The sequence below is a fragment of the Falco naumanni genome, chromosome 10, assembly GCF_017639655.2.
Source record: "Falco naumanni isolate bFalNau1 chromosome 10, bFalNau1.pat, whole genome shotgun sequence".
NCBI classification, from domain to species: domain Eukaryota; kingdom Metazoa; phylum Chordata; class Aves; order Falconiformes; family Falconidae; genus Falco; species Falco naumanni.
Window position 1 is genome coordinate 17,781,846 of NC_054063.1, and position 26,629 is coordinate 17,808,474.

Below are 26,629 nucleotides of genomic sequence, written 5' to 3' on the forward strand. Positions count from 1 at the left end.
GCATACGGATCAACCAGAAATAATTTAGGGGACAAGACTGCCCAAAGGATCTATAAGGAGGACTGTAATGGTTTGGTTAGCTTAGTCTTAGGAACTTTATCTTGACTTTATGTTAAAAGTCATTGTAAATGGTTCCCTGTAGAGGGATTTTTAAAGGACTGAGGACATACGTTACCATTGTTTGGGTTGGACAACCCAGGCCTGTTAGTTAAAGTTGCAGAGCAACTTTAAATTGTCCTGGGGACAAGCAGTGGGAGAAGGAAAACAAGCTACGCACAAACAAGAAGCCAGGTGCAGAGCAAGTCCTGGGAACCGTGAAATCAACACACTCTCATCGGCACACTCTGATCAGGTGCCTGCAGCATGCTCACCGACCAGCGACACGGACACCCACGTGGTCAGAGACTTTTATCCAATCACCTGTGTGTAAAGTCGGGTGAGTGGTCAGTTTAAGTTATAAATATGACCCGTTTGTTTAATAAAGGGAGCACGGCATGTAGCCATATTGGTGTGATTGTCGTGATTTGGCTGACTCTCCACAGGGGACCCTCTTCGGTTCTCTGCTATTTTTCTAGGTTTCCATCCCATGAATATCAACTGTACATCATCTACCACACAGCCAGGTCCCAGCCCTTGTGCCTTGCAGCCAGATCAGTGTCAAGAGTCCCTGTGTTGGCTGGTGGCTTCTGCACAACAGAACAGAGCATCTCCTTTCCTCCCTCCAACTTCCCTACAGCCCAGCCAGTCGTCCATTTTTGAGACAGAGGACCACTGGGTTTCAGCACAGACCGCCAGAGGACTGCACACCTTCTCGTCTGGGGAGAAAGAGCCATCAGGTCCCCCAACATCTCCTCACTTTCTGCAGAGAACTGCTTAATACTGAATGCTAAAAAAGGATGCCCTGGAATACCTGTGAATAAAGGAGAAAGTTTCTGAGCCACTGGTACTTTAGGATCTTTTATTCAAGGACCTAAAAGCATTTTTCATAGAATTATCTGGAAATGGACAATTGACTGATGAAATATAGCTAAGAAAATTACTACTACACTTTTTATTTTATTTGGTTTTATATGCATCATTTCCCGCCTTTAATTTTAATTCAATGCCATCTCAGAAATGGAATCTCACAGATATACCCTCCCCTTTATTTTCCTTTAATAATATCATAGCCGTTTTCTCTGGCTATTCGCAATCTCTTTGTTCCCTTCACAGCTTTTCCTAGTCATAGAATGAAGAAATATGTAAAAATAGGCCACAAGAAACTAGACACACTTGATCTGTGCAGCAAAAATAGAGCTCTTTCACACCTGGTATTCTCAAGAGTGTTAATGAAGCTGGCAAGACAAGCCATGCTTTGACCCAAAATAAAAACCTTAGCCCTCAAAAGAAGGGTAAAGGTAAATTTGCACCAGCACAAAAATTACCATGGACTCATTACCTCTTTTGATTTCTTGCACAGTATGACCCCAAACATTTGGACAACTGCTACATGATCAAGCAGGAGGGATCGGGTTTCCTTTTGAAGGCAAAGACAGTCAGCTGGGATCAGGCTGTATAGCACAAGATACAGCACGTCTCTGTGGGATGGGGGCTATGGGGACTCTCATCCCTGCATGACCACTAACATAGGTGGGGCATGCAGGAAGAGGACAAGTAACACACACGAAAACATTAATTTTCCTCTGTTAAAATCCCTGAAATCAAAATACACTTGGTACTTTGATGCTTGCAATACCAGAAAGACTAGAAGTACTAGTGGCTGGTTGTTTCATTCAAAATAAAGGAAAGAGAGACTCAAAGGACAAACCAGCAATCTGACAGTCTGCACTTGGAACGCTTTCTTCAGGAGCCACGGATAATTTCTTCAGGATAAATAAATGATTTGTGTTAAATTACAGATTTTATAAGACACATTTAAAACTGAAAACACATCAGAAAATTTATGTTAAATTTTGCTACTTCAGATGTTCCAAAGAGATCCAAGCGGCAGTTTCCCAAGCAGGAAATGCTATAATACAAAAAAAATCATATATAGAGAACAGAAATGTATCAGGTGATGGTTTTTTTCATAAGAAAATACTTTAGGAGGAGGAATAAAATCTGGGCATTTTATTTTCATAGATTCCTTATTTCTGAAAGTCAAACAGCTAGGATGATAGCTTTAAGATGGTATCTTTCCTAGGGTACTGAAGTCCTAGTCTACTGGAGTTAGTAGAAATGTATGATTAACAGAAAACCAGATGTACTCCTACACACACATAAATAATACAATCTTAATGCTGTAAATCTTCCTGCCTTTTAAATTCAGTAAAACCTTTGTTGTTTTCATTCAGCATAGATTTCACCCAATTATAGCCACTCTGCTGGATAATATTTACCCTGCAACCTCTTCTGAATAAAGATAGTATCATAATTTTGTCTCCCATGAAAAAATTCTAAACAATTATTTCAGCAATATTACATAGAAAATGGAGCAGAAATCAGTCTTTTGACTTCAAAACCTGCATATAAAATCATCAAGACACATACAGAAAAGGTAAGAGGGGAAAAAAAACCCAACCCAAAACAGTAAAGACTCACTGACAACACAACGTTGTTGCACACCTGTAGGACTCCTAGGCTATGCAGGGCATGTCAGCTACACTGCCCTGGGCAGCCTGTAGGAGCCTGGATCACACAGCCCCGTCTGATTTGAGAAGGCAACTGTCCAGGTGGAAGTTGCCTGTCCATGTAAAAGGGATGAGCAGAAAGAGTTGTTCCAGAGAAAGCTCATTCCATAACCAGCTCATTTCTATCTATAGCTATAGTTAGAGCCAATTACAAAAATAGGTTTAGATAGGCTAGTAAATAAAACTTTGTCCGATTGGTTAACTTGGAAATCAAGGAAATTAAAATAGTCATGCCTTAAAAACGTGTGCCATCCATACATCCTGTTTCACATTACTATGTTTAGAAATAATCTACATTTTCAACTATTCCTGAAAACACACGAAGTCAGGTAACTCCAAAGTAATTATTTCTCTGATATCCTTAAAAGACAGTTACTATAACAAACAACATATACATCCTTTAGGACTGCCACTTGCAACTGGAGAGAACCATGGAAACCAGTAAACAAGACACCATTCTGATCCAGCTGCCCTTTGAACCGTAGAATACAGAAAAATTGTCTAAAACATATTTTTGTCAATTAAGTGGACATCTTGCAATGAAACAAAAGAGGGAGCGTAAAAAATAAAAATCTCTAAACACCAACTCATTAAAATAAAGAGCGAATAACAGAAGAGGTTCAAGTAGTTTCAATTCCCTTGGACTCCCTGGGAACTCTGTCAAAGATCCTACGGAGATCTGATTTACAGACTCAGAAGGTGTTTACTCTGAAGACATGCTCCACAATGTGACAAAACCCTGACTGCAAAAGATAGAGCTTATCCTGAACTCCAAGGGAAAGACCATCAACTCAGACACAGCCCAGGAGATCGAGATATAAATGGAGTAACAGCAACAGCGTGAAATATTGCGAACAGTGTGAAATACAGTGTGAAATATTACACTCATTACAAAGCAGTATGCTTCAAAGCCTATCCCTTTATCAAGCCTCATCTATAATTTGACAACAAATGGTCTTCTACAAGGATACTATTTCCTTTTAAAGGGACTGCATATTACCAGATCAGTTTTCACGAAAATTGACATTAATATCTTGTTATGAAAATCAGATTATTCATAAGATATTAAACCAGATTTCTTCTGTGAAGCCTCCGTTCTTATAAATTGCCAAACCACTGTATATTGAAAACATAACATCGACTTAATTTTGATAAATGAACTAGTTTGAAAGAAACCCAGTACGTTTAGCTGTTAAAAATGATATAAATACAAATTTAGCATAACAGAAAGAAGAATTACAAGTAAGGGAGTCAATGAAGTGCAATAAATCTGTTCCAAATGGAGGATATTAGCAATTACTGAAAAGCCTAACTTACAAAGGTTATTTGAACATATTTAAAAGAAAAATATTATCCTTGAAATCATGAAGCTCACAGAAACACTTAAGTCTTACATTCATACAAAGGGTTTTTTTCATACAAACACTTGGTTTATATGATTGGCAACGTAACCATGTTGCTTCTGTATTTGGAAGGCTATCCTCATCCAAATCCAATTAGTCCATGGAATTTGTTCCTTCCCTAAATGGGAGTTACACAGAACCTAACTGTTTTCAACACCACAATGATTAAGATATAGACTGGCACACAAAAAATCCAGATATTCAGAAGTTAGTTCCTTATATAAAGGAAATTACTAGGTGCATAAAAATGCTTGTGATGAAGTGCTCAACGTAAGGATCTACATTGCACTGAGAGTTCTGGGTTGGGTTTTTTTTTTTTTTTTTTTTTTTGTCCATATCTGTATTTATTTGGGAAACAAAAGAACTTTCTTCAGGAAGCATTCCTGACTATTCTTACCTATTTTGGCTTTTTTTTAAAAAAAGAAAACTCTAGCATCTATTTTATGTTTTTTCATCTCTTTTCATCTCTTTTTTCCTGTGTTCTCACCATTGTAAATGGGAGAAACAGAAAGCCATGGGATTCTGCACACATTATTTCTCCATTTGTCCTACCTCTATTTTTGACCTGGCTTCACTGTTTCACAGTTTGAAATCCCACATGGTGTTTGACACAATCTTAGAGAGCTCTTGAGGCTCATGTTGAAAAATGATTTAAAGAAAATACATTAACTTTTCAGGAATACTACAGTTCTCTGTGAGACACTTCAAACAATTTTTCTTCTGTAGTATCCCTTGTTGGCTGCCTCATATCTTAAAGCTACATTGAAGGCTCCCTGCCTTATCTTACTAGGTATGGGCCCTTTGACATCCTAATACAGGTATTGTCATCTAAACCAGCCTGTTTTGTTACATGGAGACCTATATATATCATCACTGAAATGCACTGATCACATACTTGCAAAGGGCATACTCTCTTGGGGGGGGGGGGGGGAGGGGGGGGGGGAAAGCGCAATTACAGAAATTCCAGGGATACAGATTATAGTGGACCCTGATAAAAGCTAGCAGAAAGGTGCTTAAGATAATACTGATCAAATGGCAATAGTAACAAAACCCACAAAGTCCACAGTAGTTTCTTATATTCAATTTCAACCTCCATTCAAGTTTTACACCTCCTCCTGAGTTTTTCCTCTCTAACACTTCAGATCAGCTCCTTGTCACTAAGGAATGAGAGCTGTTAGAAGAGAAATGTGGGCACAGACACAGTGCAGTTGAGAAGACTCAGCTATACTCAGAATCCAGTTGCTACAGCTAGACAAACTGATATTAAAAATAAGGTATCTCTGTTAATGAAGGGGGTAATCAACTCTATCTAGAACTACACCAAATGGATCCAAAAACATCAGATCATGAGACTAGGATACACTTTTCCAAATCCCATTTACATCATTGCAGGTTTTTAACAAAACAAAATGTTTTTTCTAGTTATAACCCAGTTCAAGAAGGAGTTAGTTAATATAAATTCTGTAATCTCCACTATGGAGAAGGTCAGACAGCACAATCACCTAAACCTCTTCCAGTTTTATGATCTATGACCTATAACATTGGATCAGACATGACCAAACAAATTTCAGGTCCCATATAAACTCAAAAGTACTACTTTCTTTTTACATCCCCTCAGCCTAATCTAACTCCTTAAATTATTCTGGTACCTGCCTTTGTCCCCCAAAGACACCCTGGTGCAGGGTCAGGCACCTCGTTTGGAATGCTGAATCAGAAAGTAGATTCCCAAAGGATGGGTCATCTGCTGAACACTTCCAGCGACACCAAGGGAAGCTACAGGGGTTAGAACGATCCAGCCATCAGTTTGAATGACACTGGAAATTTCATTCACAGGGAGTAACCAAAAGTCATTATCGTAAGTTCCTGTTTGGCTGAAATACTAGTTCAAAATTTCAGCACTTGAGAGTTCTGGGGTACTTATTTTGCTGTCTGCTTATAACATGACCCTTGATCTGCTTATTTAGCTCAATGGCATTATCCTTTTATGTATTCCACCAGAATTTTTGAGGACAGTACAATCCACTCAACTACTTTAGTTTTTGTAAAGCAAGAAATTAATCTTACTAATTTGATAACCTGTTTGCTATACAAAAATACGTTCCATTTTTTTCTCCGCTCAGAGCAACTATCTGGCCTAGTCGAGTAATTTTTTTCTACTGGTTATGCTTTATGGCTTTATTTCTTTTTTAATTCAGTAAATTGCACTAGTTCTGTACATAGCCTCTGAATTTATTCCCCTATACACTACCTCAGTGGTGTCCAGCCAGTGAAAGCTATTAAAAAAAAAGCAAAACAATAAAAAGCCACTCCCAGTAGAAAGGATCATGCCTTATAGCAGGAGTATCCTTGAAGTATCCTTTAAGGACTTGGGAAAGGTAAATGACCTGACTCCATGATGAAAAAGCACGCTGATGATAGGAACACTATAAAAAAGCCCCACAGTTTCCAACTGCTGGATACAATGGCCTCAGCCTAGAAGGAACAGAGAAGGTGAGAAGCATTTCTCCTGATGGGGAGCTAGCGGTCTAGGAGCCAGCTAGAAGTCATATTTGGGGGAAGCAGGAGCTGGGCCCCAGAAACACCTCCAATCATTTGGGTCTGAGCATAAAGATTGGGGCAAGACCCAACCACATACCGATTCTCCCCCTTCCTCTGCCACCATCTTGAACATCTCTAGGGGATAAGCCAGCAATCCCTGTGTGACCTGCACCCACTGCTCAGACCACAGAGTACTTGCCCAAGACCAAAACAAGCTCAAGGGCACTGAAGATTGCCTGAGATTCCTCTGGTAGTTTGTTTTCAGCTCAGTTACAAGGTTCTTCTTATTCAGTCTGTAAAAGAAATTCTAACAGGAATAACTGCAGCAATCATTGCCTACCTGGCAGGTGGCAATGACACACTACAGACTGGTTTACAAAACCAGGCCAAATCATTCTGAAATTGACTGTAGTTACAGCAGCAGTTACATATGTCACCAGTTCTCTCCTTACTTTCCTGCTCAAAATTTAAAGCCTAAGAAATCACAGGCAATGACAATGCACTACATAATACGCGCCATTCTGCATGCAGTTTCACCTTATACACATAGAATACACCAAAGTTCAAGGGCAAAAAAAATAATCGAGTTTAAATTTTGAAATAAAACTGGTTACTGCACAATTTTGTAACTCACAGAGAAAAAGAAACACTTGTGATCAAAGGGAAAAAGAAAACTACTGTAAGTTTTTCAAGCTCTGTCCTACATTTTAGTATGTAATTACATTAACAGATCTCAATTCCCAGTTTTCCAATTTGTTTGCTACCACATAGCAAGACTGAGCTTATGAGTTTATATTCCTTGCAATCCTTCAGAGAAAAACAGATAAATAATAGCAACAAATTTATTTCATACCAATCTATATTAGTTTGCTTGTAACTCAGTTTAAATATCATTAAAGTGTTTTTTTTCCTATGGACAGGACAAATGATTGTTAATTTAGTAGAGGTATTTGAAAGAAGGTGCAAAAGGGAAGACAGGATTATAACAATCTACCAAGCAATATGCATTTAAAGTGTGGGCAATGAAGATCTCACTGCCTTTGCCATCCTGGTTATACTAATTTCATCCTTCTTCCACGTTAAAATGACCGCTAGCGTATGTATGGAACAGGTTAATGTTATTCACATTCAAATGACAAATAGACAGGGCTATAATATGTGCTTATGTCCCTTGTGCTTCTATTAAGTAACGTGATAAAAATAGAAGTCATTGCATGCTGCTGACAATTTTGCAGATTTTTAAGTCTTTTGATTTACTGCCTTTTCTTGTTTCTGCTTTTATCTTTCTAAATTATTTCCTCTAACTTGAGAAGTATTCTGCAGGCATTTGATTTATGAAAATCAAAATTACTAAATGGTTCTCCAAACCAAAATAAATAAGTAAACAAACAGAATATTCATTGGGCTGGCTAACATTTAATAGAAACACTTGCAGCTGAAAAAACAAGATTGCTGACCTCAATCACTGTGATCTAATTAAAAAAAAAAAAGGGGGGGGGGGGTGTAGAAAAGCAATTTTACCACTAAAGCAACTAATATTCTTGTGTTTTGAAAGACCTGTTCTGCTTATTCTGCAATAAAATGCACGTCTCTTACGATTTTACAGTCACAATTCCAATAAAAATAAATACTTTTACTCATAGTTGAAAAATGTTTTATTTAAAAGCAATTGCCCCATGTGGAATATGTATATTTTAAGGATAAGCCTATCATATCAGCAGATTTTCAATATTAAAAAAAAAAACAAACAAAAAAATCTCCATGTGAAAGCACAGACAAACCATCACATACACATATCTCTGCATAATTATAGAGGAATACAGGAACTCTGACTTGAAGCCTAGCAACAGTATCCAAGTATTAGTTAGTCTGCTAATCAACTACCAAAAACTCACACACCAGCTCAATGTGTTTCATTTTCTAAAGCAAAAAGCAAACAAAAATAAAACAAAAGAATCCTATCACTTCTAGCTCCAGAGCTGCCGAAGGACAAGATGTACAATATAAAACAAACCTTGTTCACTTGAAGAAGAACAACCCATGTCATTTAATCCATCTGAAAATTCATCTCATCGCAAAGAACCAAGGCAAAAGAGAGATTTAAAAATAGGTTATCCGAGTCAAAGGATTACCAGCTTGCAACATATTTAATATCTGCATATCTGTATCTATTGAAAGCTTCAATATTCTTAGATATATATGATTGGGTTTTGTACCTCCATCCTATAGAAGCCATAGTAAATTCTGTATAGCAAATGCTTCCTAAATCTGCTGTGCTCATTTACTCACAGACAGCTGCAGGCTGGATGAAAACAATCAGGGATTAACTTTTCTATTCATCACATCTTTTAATCCATTACTTTCTCTTAGTTTGAAATAAATAAATGTATAAAGTCAAATAAACTATAAATGTTCTATAGCTAGTTAAAAAAAAAAGAAGTTTTAAAATGGATGTTTTCGGGTTTTTTAAACAACCTGTAACTGCTATACTGTACATCAGGAGTATAAGTAATGTCTTCCTCAAAGCAGAAAAGAAGGTGAAACACTAGTCACTGAGCTGCAACATACTCCTGGGTTCCAAAGACTTTATAAAAAATTATAATTAAAATAAGCTACTTTGATGTTGTTATTATTCCTCAAAAAACTAATTTGGGGTCATGATGAACTGAAGTAATCTGAGAAGCCATACTAAGTATTTCATACTGCTTGTAAAACAAGTTTCTAAGTACCTTATGGTAATAGGTTTTCTTGCTTTATGAAAAATATTAATTTGTTTCAAATAGGATTACTTTTTAAATGATATGGCAATTTTCATTTACCTTTCATACATCTGTCAAGAAAACAAAAGTGATTCTCTGACGTTTAGAACCTCGTAAAAGAAATAAAGACAAGGAAATCTGGATCTTGTTTCTAATCCTTTACTGATATCCTTTTTTTGTCTCCTCTGAATCCTTTAACTTTTTACATTTGATTTAGTGTTACAAACCTGCATCATCCCTGTCTGAAATAAGACAAATGTGAACTTTCTCTCTTAATGACAGCAAGGTGTCTTTTATTGTACTAAGCCCCAGGAATCATTTGCAAGGCTTTTTTTTTCCTCAGTTTATTTCTGAAAATGGCAGCACCAGGTGAAAACAAAATAGTTAACTCTGCTAAGTATTTTTAATGCCATGGTTACAACAAACTGCTCACCCGGACACCTCATGTACTACTTGAGATGGAAAGAATAATTGACAATTGACAGTGGGAAAAGGAGTAAGGTAAGGAAGAAGCTACTTGCTCATAGAAGGGAAAGCACGTGTGAGAAAACCCACAGTTTTGAACTTTCTGAGGAAAAGATCAAAATTTTTTGAGAGTATGGAATAACTAACAGATTTTTATGCTGGTATCGTGGCTAAGCAGAAGCAGGTTCTACAAAACTCCAGTTTTCTGGGAGACACAAGGACGTACATCCAAAAAGGAATATAACTGCTTAGTGCAGCCTTGCCTGAATGAACGTTTATGTGCTGTAGATCAGAGTCATGAGAACAGTCAGCAGGTTTGGCTTCCAGGTCTCCCCCTTCCACAAATTATCCCTCATTTCATCATGAGCTTCCTCTGTGAAATCATCCAAGGGACAGAGCACTGCACCATCCAGAACAAAGACATAAGAGAAATCAGGCTTTCTACAGAATGAAGAAACCACGTGGAGGAAGGGAGGGAGGGAGGACCATTGTGGTACCTGCTCTGTAACCAAAGTGCTGCTGCTCAGTCACTCAGAGTACACCTACCAGCTTGGACTGCTCCTGACGGTTTTGAAACCCTGCATGACCTTACCTGTCTTGAAACACACTCAGCTTAGCCAACTGAGCGGCCTCTATAGCACAATTTTATGTAGCTGAGAAACTTCACTGGCAAAATCTCGTTTCTTTTTTTCCAAATGACTAGGCAGGGACTCCTTGGATTAATCAGGTTGCCAATGGCACCTACATCTTCTGTTCTGGATACAAAATTTAATCCATTTTGCTTCCATAAAAGTGAAGCAGACCGACTTCATCTCTTTGGCCCTAAGTAGATGCTTTTATTCGGCAAGATCAGAGTAAGATAACCAGACACTACACACGTTAGAATAAAATCCCTCTCTTACCATCAGATGACCTACAGAGCAATGTGACATTATTTTTGCCCATTTGGGCTCTAAAATAAGTCTTTTTACGATTTTCTTTTTTTTAGAGAACCATACGAAGTCATGATTATTGCAGAAAAGCTGGTTTTATATATGCGTAGCTTTTCAGCATTTCAACACATTTGTCTAATATAAGTGCTTTATAATTAAATAAAAATAAAAAGGAAGAACAATCACTGTGGGATTTGATCTGTAGAACAAAGACTTAGTGATTCGGTTGTAAAGTTTTCTAATGCTAGAGGATACCCTGATCATTTTCCACCTGAGCTGCTTCCCCATCATCTTCAACAACAGGGACAGTCTTAGCACTACAGTCTGGCACAGATCCAGGCCAAGGGGAGTGGGGGAAGAAAAGAAAAAAGGAGACTCCCTTTAAGACACGCAATTCAGCTTCTTAACTGAACAATCCCAGACTTCATGTATGGCTTAAAATGGTATACAACTCCAAATGCCAATGAAATATAATTGGCAGGCAAAGGTAGAATAGATAATAAATGACATACCCAGCACTTAAGCATATACATTTATTTCTGTGGAGCTCTTGTGAACCAGTACATTGGGATGTAGTGCTTTGGCTGACAGCAGGTTGCAGCCTCATCCCTTTAATCCACACACAGTGATACCCTCCCCTCCTGCGGAAAGGCTGAGCTGTGATCCCTGCCACTGAAGAAAGCCGCTCATTCACCGCAACGCATGGCACAGGACCATGAATCATAAGCATTACATTACTGCTGTTAGATCCTTCTAGTTGCAGTTTTGGCAACATTACTTGAAACAGCTTTGTGACTACTGACAAACTGGAAGACACCCACATAATACCTTCTGCAATCAAAGTACAAGTGACTTCCTACTGCAATAGTTTGGGACAACAAAATTACCTAAGAATAATGTTAATTAACACATGTCAAAACAGATGGACACAGATAGTGTAGTTCCTTGCAATGTAAGATTAGAGATTTCAAGCAAATACTATTTTTCATATTTCAAATATTTCAGTTTGAGAAATATAAAAACTTGTTTCTGTCACCAGAAAAAAACGCTCTTCAAAACTACTAAGTTAGGTCCAGCCTCCAATCACTTCCACCAATTAAATTTTTTCCATCATTAAGATGACATACCCAGGAAAGTAGGCAGATTCTTTTGGAAAAAAAATTATTGCCACTTATATTACTTAGCTGTGTACTAGGCATGTATTTCAAAAGTATCTACAGCTAAAGATAGTTTGCAATTAGATTAGGTCAGCAGTCTTCCAAGAGCAATGTGGAGTTTTTCCCAGTGCATCACCAAGCCCTCCTTCCAATAAATGCTGTTGTGAATAATCATTAATATCAATCAAGAGTTTCCCCCAGTTGTAATGTTAATTATTAAATGAGTCTAAAATAATTACAAAATACAAAGTAATTACAATTATTATACGAGCCTAAAATACTAGCAACAAAGTTTAATGAACTGATTCAATATCAAAATTCAGTATCTACCCAATCTACACTTTCTGAGAGATGAAAGATGAAATGTTTCTCAAGAGATTTCATAGTATGATCCGTCCTTCTCATCTACATGAGGATACTTCTCAATCCCTTTGCTATTCCTTCCCACCCTGCTGCCTCTGGGCTCTAAGGAGGTATATTACTCAAACAATATATGTTGGAATACATCCAAAACTACATGAATATGGGAAAGGAGGCCTTAATCCAGAGCAATTCTTTCACAGCCTTGAGTTTCATGTGAGCTGGCCTAGTTTTCAACATAAGTCAAATACTATTGAGTCACGGATTTTCATCACTAAGTTAAATCAGCGCAGACAACTCTACAGACCCTCCTGCCTCAAAAGGAATGCCTTTTTTCATTCAACTTCAAGACTGTTCTGTGGAACTTTAATTAACTGGAATTAAAGTATTTTAATTTATTTTAATTAAACTGTATTAGAAATAGCATTTTTATATCACTGTTTTTTATTTTAATGGCAAAACTCTCTATGTAAAAAGATCTTTAAAAAACTTTAATGTCTTTTGTCAAGGACCCTTAACACCTGTTACTAGCCTTCATCCAGTGCCACACAGCAAACACCCTCAGAGGAAATGGTTTTATGAATATGGATAGACAGTTGCTGCCATATATTCATTTAATTGCGAAGAAGCATCTTTCTTTATCTTCTTCTTCTGATCAATTATTCCTGCTTAAGAGCTGCTTTAGGTTGATGCTGAAACAGCCTGCAAGAGCCAATTTGGCTCTTCCAGGTATGTGGCTGTGTATTTAATCTGTTACAAACTGTCTCATTTATACTTACAGAGCATCTGCCACTCTTTTGCATTACTTATCAAATCTTCATTTTCAGAGCATATTTTGAAAACATTTCCACTTTTTCCCTGTCTTCATTTTTTTAATAGAAAAGTTACTTCTAAAATCTCCGTGAATCAATACTGTCATTATCCCTGAAATCACATCTAACAGAAAATCACATTTACCATCTTTGCAAAATCCTGGTTTAAACATGTGTAACTTATCTTCAGTGCCTGTAAATATTTTACTTACCAATATCAGCTTCCCTGTGATTCTTGATATATTCAGCAAGCTCAAAATTTCCCGCTATTATAGCCACCTAAGGGATTGTAAAATAGTTACAATTAATATATTGTCATCACTTATTAAGTAAGAAATATGCATGTTACGTTACTGACAAACATCATACAAATATATTTTCATTTCACAAAGCAGAGTAACTGTTTATTACTTCAATTCTGCAACTACCACATGCAATACATTTCTGAAACAAGGCTAAGAAATGATAACTCAATCTATCTGTAAGCAGCACCGCCAGTCCCCCAGTTCCCTGTTTACTAAGAACACTGTAATCATGGAGATCCATCTCTAGGAGACTGCTAGAAGACCTGTGGATTTTCATGTCGTGGCAGTCAAAACCAGCAGTGAACATTAAACACACCATCCCCAAAGCCCTGGGAGCAATACGGATGTGTGGAGAATGCTACAGGAGCAGGCTTGGAGAGGCACATTGAAGATACTATTTCTCTTAAATTGCTCCTGCCTCGCTACTTCCCTGAACAGTAAGAGAAGCTACAATGCAACGTACGTGGGATAACCAGAGAAGTACCGAGAACTGCAAGTATTCAGGTACCAATAAGACACCAAAACAAGACTAGAAAAGAGAAACTGGTAAAATTTATGTGTATATATAGCATTTAAAGTGCTTTGATAAATACAGTTCTAAAATAATAATTTTATTTTTTATTTATTTCCTGATTGTTGAGCACAGATGTGTAACTATCTCTTCCAAATTCTCATCTAAATATCCTTAAGATGAGAATATGGATATGAGGAAAGGGATTTGGTTATGCCATTGCAGTCTCCTCCATTTTTCTTTCTGCCCTATTTTTGCCCTGAATATTGAGTAATTGCCTTTTCTGGCTCCATTTTGCAGCTTTGTATTACGACAGATACTGTTCCTCTAATGGCACCATGGCTTTCCCAATGCAGGTAAAAGAGATAAGCTGGGTTCACCTTCCTCATAGAAGCTTCTGCATATACAGGGTGCAGGCCAAAAAGCACTCAAACAAACAAAAAACACCCCAAACGTATTTAAGGACTCCTCCCGATATAGGACTACTGTCAGTCACGAAAAATGATTGAAAATTCAGGGAGATTTCAGAGCTGATGACCAAGAAAGATTATCTGCTGTTTTGTACCATTCCACAAATCTCAGGGATGATGAATAACACAAAGGAAGACTAAAGTGCTGAAACGGTCTTGGGGAGGTATAAAAATACAGTTAATATGAGTAGTATTTTTTAACGTAACAAGCATAAGATCTTATTCCTGCACTCACCACAGGAAACTGAATGGACAATTTTATTTATTAGCAACCAAAACAAACTAATATGGAAATCCCTGCAAATGAAGACTTTACACACAAGCAACAAGATACAGACAGAAAGTCTTGATGATTATATATTTAAGTTTCCAAATATGCTTTAAACGTTAGACTCATAGCAGGCCTAAATCATGACTCATGACCATTATATCCATTTAACCTAAAAATAAAATAAATGCACCTAGTCTGTGCACTTTTCATTAAGCATTGATTATTTACCCTATGCCTTCTTCTACCATTAGCGCATCTCATGTAGGGCTCAGAGTGGATTTAACATATATCCTACCGTGACACAGGAATAAGGCTCATTGAACCACAGTGGATTATGAGGACTATTTGCTACAGGCATGGGTGCACTGTCTTAGTAAAAATAATTCTCTGCAATACTCCTAAGTAAAACTAGATGGGACTGTTGAAAGTCAGATTATCACTCTTAACACCCTTCTACACTCCTTCTGGTGACTTCATTTAAGGCCTGTTTTTAGGCCTGAGACTCCCGTTGTATTAGTCCTTATGCTTCAAGCCATTACTCATGAATCCTTTCTCTACGCAGCCCTGGAAATCCTTGCGGAAGGACCCAGATTTAAACAAACTGTTTCAAACACAGTGAAGTAAACTCTAATTTATCTTTTGGTCCTAAGCAAGCAATAGTTGGTCTAGAGAAAGACAAACTGATTTATATTAGGTTGTGAAACCTACTGGCTAGTAAAGGCAAAACTTTAAGGAAATTACTGTATTTAAAGTATAATACAGTATCAGAATAACTTTTTTAGATGACCAAACTAACTTTATAAAACAAATACCATTTATCATGTTTATGCTCTGAATCTAGGTCTTTCCCCAAGATCTTTTTTCTTTAAGTGCTTTTCAGGTTCCATCTGGTTTTTTTCTTGGCAAATTGTTTCTTGCTTCACTAAAAATTTCTATGCAACATAAAGGCTAGATACAGTACTTATGTTTTCTTGTCAATTGTACCTATTTCATGGCAGAAAATCTATTCCACGTTTGTATAGCACCTAGAAGTTATACTCAACACACAGATGTGTGTTTTAAAATAATCCTCAGTGGGCAGCCATGAGCATGGCATGTGCAGTATAATAACTCTTGTCCTTTAAATAATTAACCCACATATAAAATCACCATTCTTACTAGTGAAAATCACATAATCATTTTCTCATTACTATATTAACAGTAAGGAAATGCTTTGCTTTGGGCACTTTTCATTTGTGTTATGTCAAACTGATAGATTCGTGGGAGCCAAATGTGTTACAATGAATCAATAACGCTGTTTCAACATAACCTCACTTCTGCTTTTAGAACGCAATTGAAAAAATAAAAGTGTGCTTCTTCTCAGGTATGTCATAAGAGTTCTGCATGCTGTAATACCTGCAAAGATCAAAAGATCAGGGAGGTCAGAGACAGAGGTAGCTTAGTGCACTGCAACCTCATCACCAACAGATACAATTATCCATCTGAAAATACTATTTTAACCACTAGTAAGACAAGCTTTATTCCAGGAACCACTCCTGAAAGAAACTGCTTCTCAGCATGGATAACATAACAGAATCTGGCCCCCAGACTGTCAAGTGTAACTCATAATTCTCCCTGGCAAACAGCACCATCAAAGTAAAGCAGCACTGTACAAACGATACCTCTTTAACTTAACATTCTGCGGCCTGGCTTGGTTCAGGTTCATAAAAGCAACATCTGTGTGTAGAGCAGGGGGTTTCCCTACATTAAAAGCAAGCAATAATACCTCTCTTCAACATAATCCCTAATTAGCATGTAAAATTCAAACAGGGAATTCACCAGTGACAGGCAGCTTGCTAGACAGCAGCCATGTTACGCAAAAAAAAAAATTTTGATACAGAGTAGATTTACAAACTCAAGTATAAACATGATGTTCAAGGGATAAACACATTTTATTACTTGAGAAAATACATTGCCAGATAGCTAAGAGACAGCTTGACAGAGAATTGTTCCTGTACTTCCTTCTGAATTAAGCTCTAGATTCAGCAAGCTCAAGGTACCATTTCTTTCCATTTAATTTACTCCAATTCGCTAAAAACAGTATGGAAAATTCTAACAGCAAAAATGAAGGAAAATATGTTAAGATCTAAAGAAAGCAAGAAAAAGTTTAAAAGTACAAATATTTCTTGGCATAACACCAATGTACTTCACTTGAATTTGATGGGTAAAGAGTGTGGGAGAAAGTGAAGTCAGAGAAAAAACGGAGAGATACAAAATCATACTCATTCAATTCTTATGATTGTTGTGCTTTGTAGTTTGCAACTGTAACGTCCTCTCCATCAAAAACATCTCCTGAACCAAAGTTGTAGTGTGTTCAAATAAAACCATAAGCATGAATGCATGAGGACAAGTGAATGGTCTTCACAAGATCCCAGGCTTGAACCAAATTAAGGTGAAGTCGTCCCTCAATTAAGATGAAAACTAAATCACAACCTAATTGAAGTCCTGTATTTGTACTAAATTTCTTAGTACTTTAGAAAAAAATAGTAACATAGTATCTTTATAGAAAATACTAGAGTTTGATTCTCTACACGCTTCATAATTTACATGTTTTTAAATAGCCACATTTTGCTTCTCAGGCTGTTCTGTAGTCAAATGCTAGATTTCTAATTGAGAGGTTATGGCAGGAAAGAAGGTTTTTGGGTTTTGTTTTGGTGTGTTTGGGTTTTTGTAAGTCATAAGGCATGTCTTCTTGGCAGTGAAAAAGCAGCATAGCCAGCAAAGCTTCAATGTAAGTTTTTTTCCAATTCTACCAGGAACTGGATTCCAGTCATCAAAATGCATCATGTGCATGCTTACAGACATGAAATATTACCATGAAAGGCTGGAGGTAGCACTTTACAACTAAAGGCTATCTACAGGCTCTGTTGTGCTGAAGCTTCAAAAATTGCAGCCTTTTAAAAAACTGCATATACAGCAGTCTTACTGTAATGCAGGTTATTTCATTCCTGCAGCAAATGTCCTTTCATTCTGCCCTTTTGCCACAGACAATACACTTACCTTACATCAAAAACATGCATGTCCTTAGTCACATTATTTTGTAAACCTGATAAAGCCTGTTTATGCATCTTAAAAAAAAAAAAAAAAAAGCAGCAGTCGCAACACTCATCTACAATTTCCACTAAAACCTGCATTTGTTTGACCTGCTTTTACAGGGCATATTTACTTCGCATCAGCTCCAGAATCAGAAAGACTGCACTTTCAGTGTCACAGCATGGTGTCAATCAAAGTCCAGCTGAAAAGCATGACTAAGTAGTTCAAGCACAGCACTGTTAGACCCAAACCAGGACCTTTATCTGCTGCACTGACATTTGGTTGGGCCTCTGCTATATATTCTACCATACAATATAGAGAACAGCAAGTCCCTTAGGTTTTTTATCATCATTAGAGGCAATTGTATATGAATGATAGTCACCAAAGTGAATCACTTACCAGCTTCCTCCCAAATTTAACTGACCCCGCTAAGGGTGTTAACATGGGCACCTAATTATTTTCAAATTACATTTCATAACATACATGACTAGCCAATTAAGTACACACATTTGCAACAGGGAAGTAAGCAGAAAGTAAAGCTAAGCAGGGAGGTGTATCTTGGTAGGAGTTAACTCATACAAAATAAAAAGAAATTAGGGTAAACCCATACAGCTAGACTGGCAGTGTCACCTCCTATTTCCAGGATACCCTGTCTTCATAATGTCATTGTAACAAAAAGTTAATGGAGTCACTGAAACAGGTCACAGCTGAGACACTCAGAGGGCTGGGAAGCACAAAGCCATGGGGTTAATGACTCACTGGGCAAGGCAGCGGAGCAGAGACAAGAGCTGGTTGTCAGTGTCAGGGTACATAAGGTAGAGCGTGACCAGAAGCTGCATGTTTATATGGATATTTGCTCTGCTTAGTAGAAGTAAAGCTTGTTACAGTCACCCCATCGTCTCACTGTCTCACAGACAGATGTTTCTTTCAAATGATGCAACTGGTTACAGTGCCTTACTATTTGCCATGCCATGCAAAGCCAGATGGTCTGCCACCAATTTAGTGAAGAAGGGAAGGAGTTTAATTGACACTGGGCTAGTTGCTATGGATGGTAACTATGTGACAGCTCAGTGAGGTAGAAACTTGAATGAATGAAGTAGCTGTGACACAGAGACAAGGAGCAGGGGGAAGCAGGCAGGAGACAGGGGTACCCCATGATTGCTAATCCAGCATAGGGCACTGGATGAAGAACGAAACCCTCCTAACTGGCAAAGCACCTTTAGAAGAGTATTTGTTTCTCCTGGCATAGCATTATTCTTAACCTCTGATTTTCTGCTATTAACAGTTAGAAACATTCCCTCTGGATACAGGCAGTTTTTAAATTAGCTTTCAGAAATTAAACATTTGACACATCTCGTAGTTCTGCTTTCCTGAATCTTTTTCCCCAAAGAAACTGAAGTTTAAATAATTGCAAATAATACTACACTTTGTGAACAGTGAAACCTGACAGATGTCCACTTACAGATATCAATGTGACAGTTTCATGTTTTCAGACTCTGGACCAGATCTAAGTAGCAGCAATGACTCACCAGCGTCTCTCTGTTCAGCCTCATAAATGCAGTTCTTAATATATCAATTACTTACATTCAATTATTTAGGGTTTTTTAATTGTGATTAATGCAGTGTTTTGTTCCTTTCAGGAAATAGGAAATTATATATACACACACTTTACCTGTCACTAACCTTTCACAATTGATTTTTTCCACTCTTGAAATGTATCACAGGTAGAGGTTATATTAAATTACAGCAAGGTCTTTGTAGCCTTTAGCAAATACAATTTTAGAGCTTTATAAGTTAGTCCCTGAAAGGCAAGCACCACAACTAAATTGCATTATTGCTCTTTGGAACAAACTGCTCCACCCAGTAAGAAACAATAGAAAAAAAGAGAGAAATTGAAATTGTCCCCTCTTGAATCCAGCCAATGAACTTTGACAAACTTTCTATGTGGGAGTGAGGAGAGCATCTCTTAGTGCGTATCTGTTCTGCTCTTAATCAATGCTGCTGCAATTCCTTCTGCACATGCTTAAAATTTTAAACCAGGTGAGACATAACGCTTAAAATGCTCTGCCTAAATGAAGAGCAGAGGAAGCTGTTTGGGCTGCACAGTCACAGCTACAAATCACTATAAGCAGTTCATGATAAAGCAGGTGGGAAGTGCTGACTGTTTTTTCTAACCCTTCTCTTCTAGACAATTCCACTTTCCTAATGAAAGTACATTTTATTATTCTTTCCTTCAGGGCTCATGTTTCACCCTTCCATTGTCTCTGCTACACAGCAGTGATCACTAAATGACAGACTTTCAAGAAACCTTGAAATTGCACTGAGTTCAGGTACAGCACTACACAATAAAGGAGAGAGCTCTATCCCAGGACAAAAATGTGACTTCAGTCTCAACTTTGCTCAGTCTCAGCCAAGCAGCAAAAACGCAGGACATACAGGATACTCTGACATACATCTGCCCTACATGTTTCCACCTTCACATGGAACCGGAAGGAAGAGGTGGTATAACCCTGCAAATGAAACTGTAACCATAAGACTCTCCAGAAATTGCCTTCCACTTAAACCATAGACTTGTAAAATAAATTATTTATTGTACCACTGAGGACTGCATTATTTCAACAACGAAGAAACACCATTCAAGCAGCAACAGCCATTATGCAATACGATTCCCAATCAGCAAAGACTCATAAGAAATCAACACGGAGAAATGGCTGGGATCACTTCGTTAATAAAGAGACTGCTGGAAAAGCTCTTCCATGTGTCATAATTACAATGTATTTTCTTAGTATTAAAAATATAAGAAATGTTATCTTTTTAATAAGCATAAGTTTCCAGATGAAATTCGTATCAACAATTCACCCAATAGCTGCGATATCAAAAGACAATCTCTAAACCATTCCATTATAATCACAACCTCTGGAGACAAGCACTTCTATATTTGATATGAAAATCTAATGGTGCTTATGGTGGGGCAATGAAAAGGCAACGTAGTTCAACATCAACATATTTCTATTGTGTACTCTCAAAAGAAAAGCTCTCCCTAATAAAACAAAGAGCTAAAGGCTTTTTGGAGTCTAAAGCCACTTCGAAGTTTTCACAGAGTGCCATCAAGTATGTAGTAGCCATCCGCAAGGACATTAGAAAGTTAAGTTTAGGTCATTAAGCATGAAGGCCCTGCCCTCACGTATGCCTGCACATGCCTGTGCAGCACACAGCACCATGAGGTTCCTTCCCTGATAAACAGTGCCACAAAATCATGCACCACACTGCAGACTCAGAAAAAAAAATAATCTTAAATTGATATGCATTGGTTGCTTTCATATATGAGCAGCATGTAGATTTTAAAACTCTTTTCAGTGGTACAGATGGAGTTCAGTTTGGAAAAGCAAGAAGTAATCTGTTCCAAATTTCTTTTCCATAGGTGTAGGAGAAAAATGTCCTGATCAAACACTATTGGTTTCTTATGCAATTTCAAAGAGCTTATACATGAAGGCAACATTTATTTATTGAATGAATACAAGAACATATCTAGAATTCAGTTTCCATTAGAATTTGGCAAGCATTGTTCTGAGCTCAAATCACAACATACTTAGGTCTTTTCAATTAGAGAAGACATTAAGAATTCAATAAATACAATAAAATGGGTTATTTTCTGAACCAGTTGGAAAATTCTATGTGGTTACAACAGCTATATAATCTAAAATAGAAATGCTGATTAATCATGAATTCCGGATTTTTCTTTCCAAAGGGCAAAGTATCATCCCACATTTTGTAGTTGTATTGATTACAGTTGATTTTTGACTCTGAGGCTAATTACATTGTAAAATAAAACTAGTGGAAGCTTCTTAGTTCACCTCATTATAAAATAAAACTAAACGGTTGATTAATATGCTATTAATATCACTAATTCACTCTCTTTTTCTAACAGCGCTCCTGAATACATACAATATGGATGACATGAAACATGACCTCAAGAAGAAATATCTGTTTACATTACGGAGACAAACATGTACCTTCACATTCCAAAACTTTATTTAAAAGTAATCAGTTTTGAAGCTGGGATGCAATACATCCAATCAGAAAAATGTCAGAAGCAAAATTATTCTTTTAAAAAGTTTATAGTTGTGTAATATTTTGTGCATATAATAAGATAATGTTTTTGTTGAAAACAGAATTTGTTAAAATAAAACTTATAAAATTAATTTTATCAATTTGAAGCTTTATTTCAGGTATTAGATTTTGAAGTTTCAGTAAAATTCACTGAAATAAGATGACTAAGATATATATATAATTTTAAAAAGCAGTAAAATTTAATATTGTTTTCTTTCAATAATAGTCAATAAAGATTTATATAAAGTGAAGAAATAACACACATTCTCTACCAGGACAATAAAATTCTGGCAATTTTCCTAAATTATTCTGTAGTAACATTATGAAAGAATATAAGTAAAAAAAAAAAAATCACACTCAGCATTTTCATACATGCTTCTTTCCTGGATAGAAAATAATTCTTAACAATTTGATTATATAATGTAATACAAGCTTAATATTGCGCATTTTGAAAGGAACTTCGTATATTAATGTATCCAATGTCCAGTAGATGGCAAAATATCAGCAGCTATCACCTTTCATCTTCTTGACACTTGCTTAATTTAAACCCCAAAGTATTTTTTGTTCTTTTTCTTTCTAGTTTCCACTTTCTATGTCATCAGATAGCAGGATTAGCTTTACCTTTTGGATGTTTTCTTTATGTTATCTGCTTGAAAGACAATTTCATCTTCATCAGTTCTTGATACAACAAAGCACAATAATGTTACTATCCTTTAAATAGTCCTTTGAAGACAGTTTCTTCACCACTGAATTTTTTTTCTCCACAAGCATGCTGCTGCTACTGTTCCCAAATTTGCCAGAACATGTTAGAATACTGTGTACAAAAATCTCTTAGCAACAATATCTTAGTGTCTAACATTTTCCTTCTTCCAACTATGATTCACAGAGCCATCTGTAGTCAGATATTGACATGCAGTATCTTAAAATAGATACCTTACATTTGCTCAACAACTAGTTTTAGCATCTGAAAATATAAATTATGGGAAAGGGCCAAGATTTCTTTGAGGCTCTTCATCATTCTCTTGATCATTTTAGCACTGTTTAAACAAAGGCTTGCCACGATCACTTCGCCTTAGTATTAAGGTCAAAGTATTCATGCTTTCCAGAGCGCAGCAAGTAGGCAGCTCCACTGTGCTGGGTGCAGTCCCTTACGTAAGCCCTCCAAGCAATCTCAACTGCTTCCCCGGGGAGGACCACCTCACACTGGTATCCTGGCTATTCTTTAATAGTAATCGAAGACTAGATTTTTATACTTCAAGTACTGCTACAGGCAGCACTAAGATCTAAGTATTTTTCACACCCTTGGAGCCTAAGACTCACGGGAAGTACCCAACAATGGGTGGGACAAGGTCAATGTCTCAGCTCAGCAATGGCAAGAGACTGAAGGGAATGCAACACTGTCCCACACTGTTCAGGGAATGGGAAAAAAAAAAAAATCTTACAACCGTAGCCTCCCAAGCACTGTTTTTGCCTCCCAAAACTCTTATAAAGTTTTCACTCAGAAGAGAAAGGGTCTTGTTTTCAACTACATCAAATTATCTATCAGTAGCTAAAGACTTTGCATAACACAAGTTATTTGTTGCAATGAAGTGTGCAATTTTGCATAACTTAGAAGAATAGCATGGCAATAAAATCAAGAAACGTTAATTAAAAAATAAACATACTCAGTAGACTATATAGAATGATTTGGTAGCATGGCTTTGAAACAAGCTTAAGTGTAAGGAACACACTTCCACCTCAGTGAAATCAAACAGAATTTTATCCACTTCGAAGAACTAGAATTTTGCCCTCAATATTTTTGAGCAATTAATATTTTAAAAGCAAGCAAACATAAAACAATGTTCATCCAAATACACAACATGTATTTAGCTGAATATTATCAAAGTAGTACACTGCAAGCATAACTGTTGGCACATTTCCATTGCTAAAATGCTGGTTTTGCTTGCAAGAGGTTTTACAGCCCCTATGGGTCTTCTGAAATACACTCAGTAGCCACAAAGAAGTGCCATAGCTGACTAGCTTAGTGAATACAAGTCAAAATTAAGAGGTTAGCACACTGAATGGCCTCCTTTTAGTCTCTTTGTGTCCTGCAGTGTTGTCTTAACAGGACTCTGTACTGGACTAAACACTTAAAATGCCTGAGGCAGCCTTTGTTCATTTTCCAGTAACCTTATTATGATTGAAAAAGTAGAAACCATATTCTATTTTACACTGTCCTTTCATGAACATACACAATTGTGTTCTTAAGAATTAACCACTCTTATGAACAAGAAATGACTGAATACCTTCAGATTAAACTACACCTGTACGGATACCAAGATAAAAAAAAAAATAAGTGCCTTACAATATGGGAGCAAATCACTTCTCATCATCTCCCTTTCTCAGCTTGAAATGCAAACTTAACTCCATGACAAAAGGATCTGTAGTTATGCAAGAACCAGCTTGCCAGAAAGTGTTGAACTGAACACTCCAGCATGTCTACTAAAGTTATCATGAAACATGTCAGAAAGCAAGAAAGGAACATGTAGGCAAATTTACCCAGGGCACAACTTCACTTCTCCACAGTATTCTTTTATTTCCTCCTGTTTCTTTGGATGAGAAATTACTAAGATTTTTAGGTTACCTTACTTTGTACAGATTGCATTAAGCCTCCTCCATGGGCACTGCATGTATTGGGAAATTTAATGTTAGTATCTATTCTAAAAGTAGAGAGAAAGATTCCACCTTTCTGCTTCTCTGCTAAAATGCCACCTAGGAAGTCATTCTCAAGATGCATTTTTCTATGCTTGTGTTTTAATAATTAAAATGGAAAAGAAAAAGCAAACAGTGTGATACACATTTACAATTACAGACTCATTCAACGGGAAAATCTAGCTCAAGCTGGAAAGAGCCATCAAAAGCCAGTTATTACATAATCCTTATTACTGCTACATGGGCGAGCAGCAATTTCAAAGGAGTATTTACTAAAAGCAGATAAAGCCAGGTTGCAGCATCAGATGAATCAGATAAAATACAGCCAGTAATAAAATTGACTTAATTTCCATCCCCCCCACCCCCAGTAATATGCTAAATCAAAAAGCCATGATTTACAATCTTCTTCAGACGAACTCCATCAGAAAAAGATTGAGGAAGCTATTGGCTAGATTCTACCTTCCTTGAAATTACAGTAAAGTATCAGGTTATACAGAAAATTCAGCTCAGTGTGTATAGGTCTATGCTGCTGTAGGGCAAAAGCTTCCACCTCTGAAAGCAGTCCTACCTCATGGAAAAGCCAAAATGTGTTGTATTAGCATCTTCTTCCCCAAACACTTTCAGAAAAATGTCTTCCTACTCACAGCAGGCAGTAGATACTGCCCACTATTTCACAGTAAAAACTGTTGATGGGATTCAGTTCTGCAAACACTTAATAACAGAGTGTTGTTTAAACTGCTAATCCAAATGGCTGAAAACGCTTTCTGAAAGCCCTTAGGACAAAATGCATCAGGTTAACAAAATACTATGATTATTCTACCTAATACATTTGGTGGATTTGTTCCAAACTCTGTGGGGTAACTAGAACAAAACCTTTGGAAACAGCAGTCTAGTAAAAGCCAATGCCAACAACACACTTTGATGAAGACAGATGCAGGACAGCAGCATATGCCAACTGTTTGTCATGAATGTTCTCTCCAAATGGAAGAGATGCTAAGTCTCTCCTAAAGGCATAGATCCTCCACTTTCATAAGCAATAAGAACTCTCTCTGGTACTGCCAGAAATTAACACTAAATAGCCTGTGTAGTTATGCGAAAGCAAGAGATCATGCCAGCACACCACCCAACCATCATAACCACCATCACTAATCCATACCTGCAGGCCTGAAGTGCCCGCGAGTCCCACTCACAGGCTGTGCTGAGCACTGTTTGGACACAAAATAAAAACATCATTGTTGCCCAGAAATGCAAATGTAAGTTCATAGAATCATAGAACGATTTGGGTTGGAAGGGACCTTTAAAAGTCATCTAGTCAAATGCCTCTGCCATGGGTAGGGACATCTTCAACTCGATCAGGTTGCTCAGAGCCACATCCAACCTGACCTTAAATAATTCCAGGGATGGGGCATCTACAGCCTCCCTGGGCAACCTGCTCCAGTGTTTCACAACCTCACCGTAGAAAAATTTCTTCCTTGTATCTATTCTGAAGTATTGACAATCCATTCGGACACAAGCAGACAGAGGAACAGCAGGACACCACTGGGCAGAAGCAGCCACAGCACAAAAGATTTCAGTTTCTCTGATATTTCTGGTTCATTAGTACTAATTCAACCAACATCACTAAAGCTATTACATGCACATAATAGCAACATAGAAAATGTAATAATGTATTACATTTTATAGAGAAACTGAATGGTATTAATATCTTAAAATAACACAATTTAACAGTAAGAAAAACTTAAATGTAGCAGATTACCACAAGCATGCTTATCTATGATTTATGAAACAAATTTCCCATAAGGTTTAACCTTCTTATACCACACACACAGGTACAGGAACCAAGAATTCATAAAAGAACATCTCTCTTCTCTCCTGCAGTTAAAGTTGGAGCACAGTCTGATATATTACACTTTTCTGCAAGAACACTAAGAAAAAAAACCACTGGATATCTGCCACTCTCTAGATGTTTATATAGTGCCTATAATTTCCATTTCAATACATGTAAAACCCTGGCAACAATGCAACACAAATAAGTGGACATTTTGTATTCATCTTGTTCATATAGCTCCCATCTTAAGACTAATGAGGGGTTTTGATGTCTTAG

General features: G+C 37.1%; 1 protein-coding gene and 1 long non-coding RNA gene across 10 annotated transcripts in view; one reads left to right on the plus strand and one right to left on the minus strand.

Annotated features, from left to right (window-relative positions):
* The window catches only part of SHANK2 (SH3 and multiple ankyrin repeat domains 2), a 354,480-nt gene that overhangs the window by 253,579 nt on the left and 74,272 nt on the right, over positions 1-26,629 (minus strand). For all 9 annotated transcript variants that reach the window (XM_040608429.1, XM_040608432.1, XM_040608431.1 and 6 more), the window contains exon 12: positions 13,308-13,374. In XM_040608429.1, coding sequence (XP_040464363.1) covers positions 13,308-13,374 — 67 coding nt within the window. The remainder of the gene's footprint in view (positions 1-13,307; positions 13,375-26,629) is intronic.
* Positions 432-7,579, plus strand: LOC121094589. Its single transcript, XR_005829899.1, has 3 exons — positions 432-555; positions 2,193-2,197; positions 7,568-7,579. It is a non-coding gene; the product is annotated as an uncharacterized LOC121094589 (long non-coding RNA).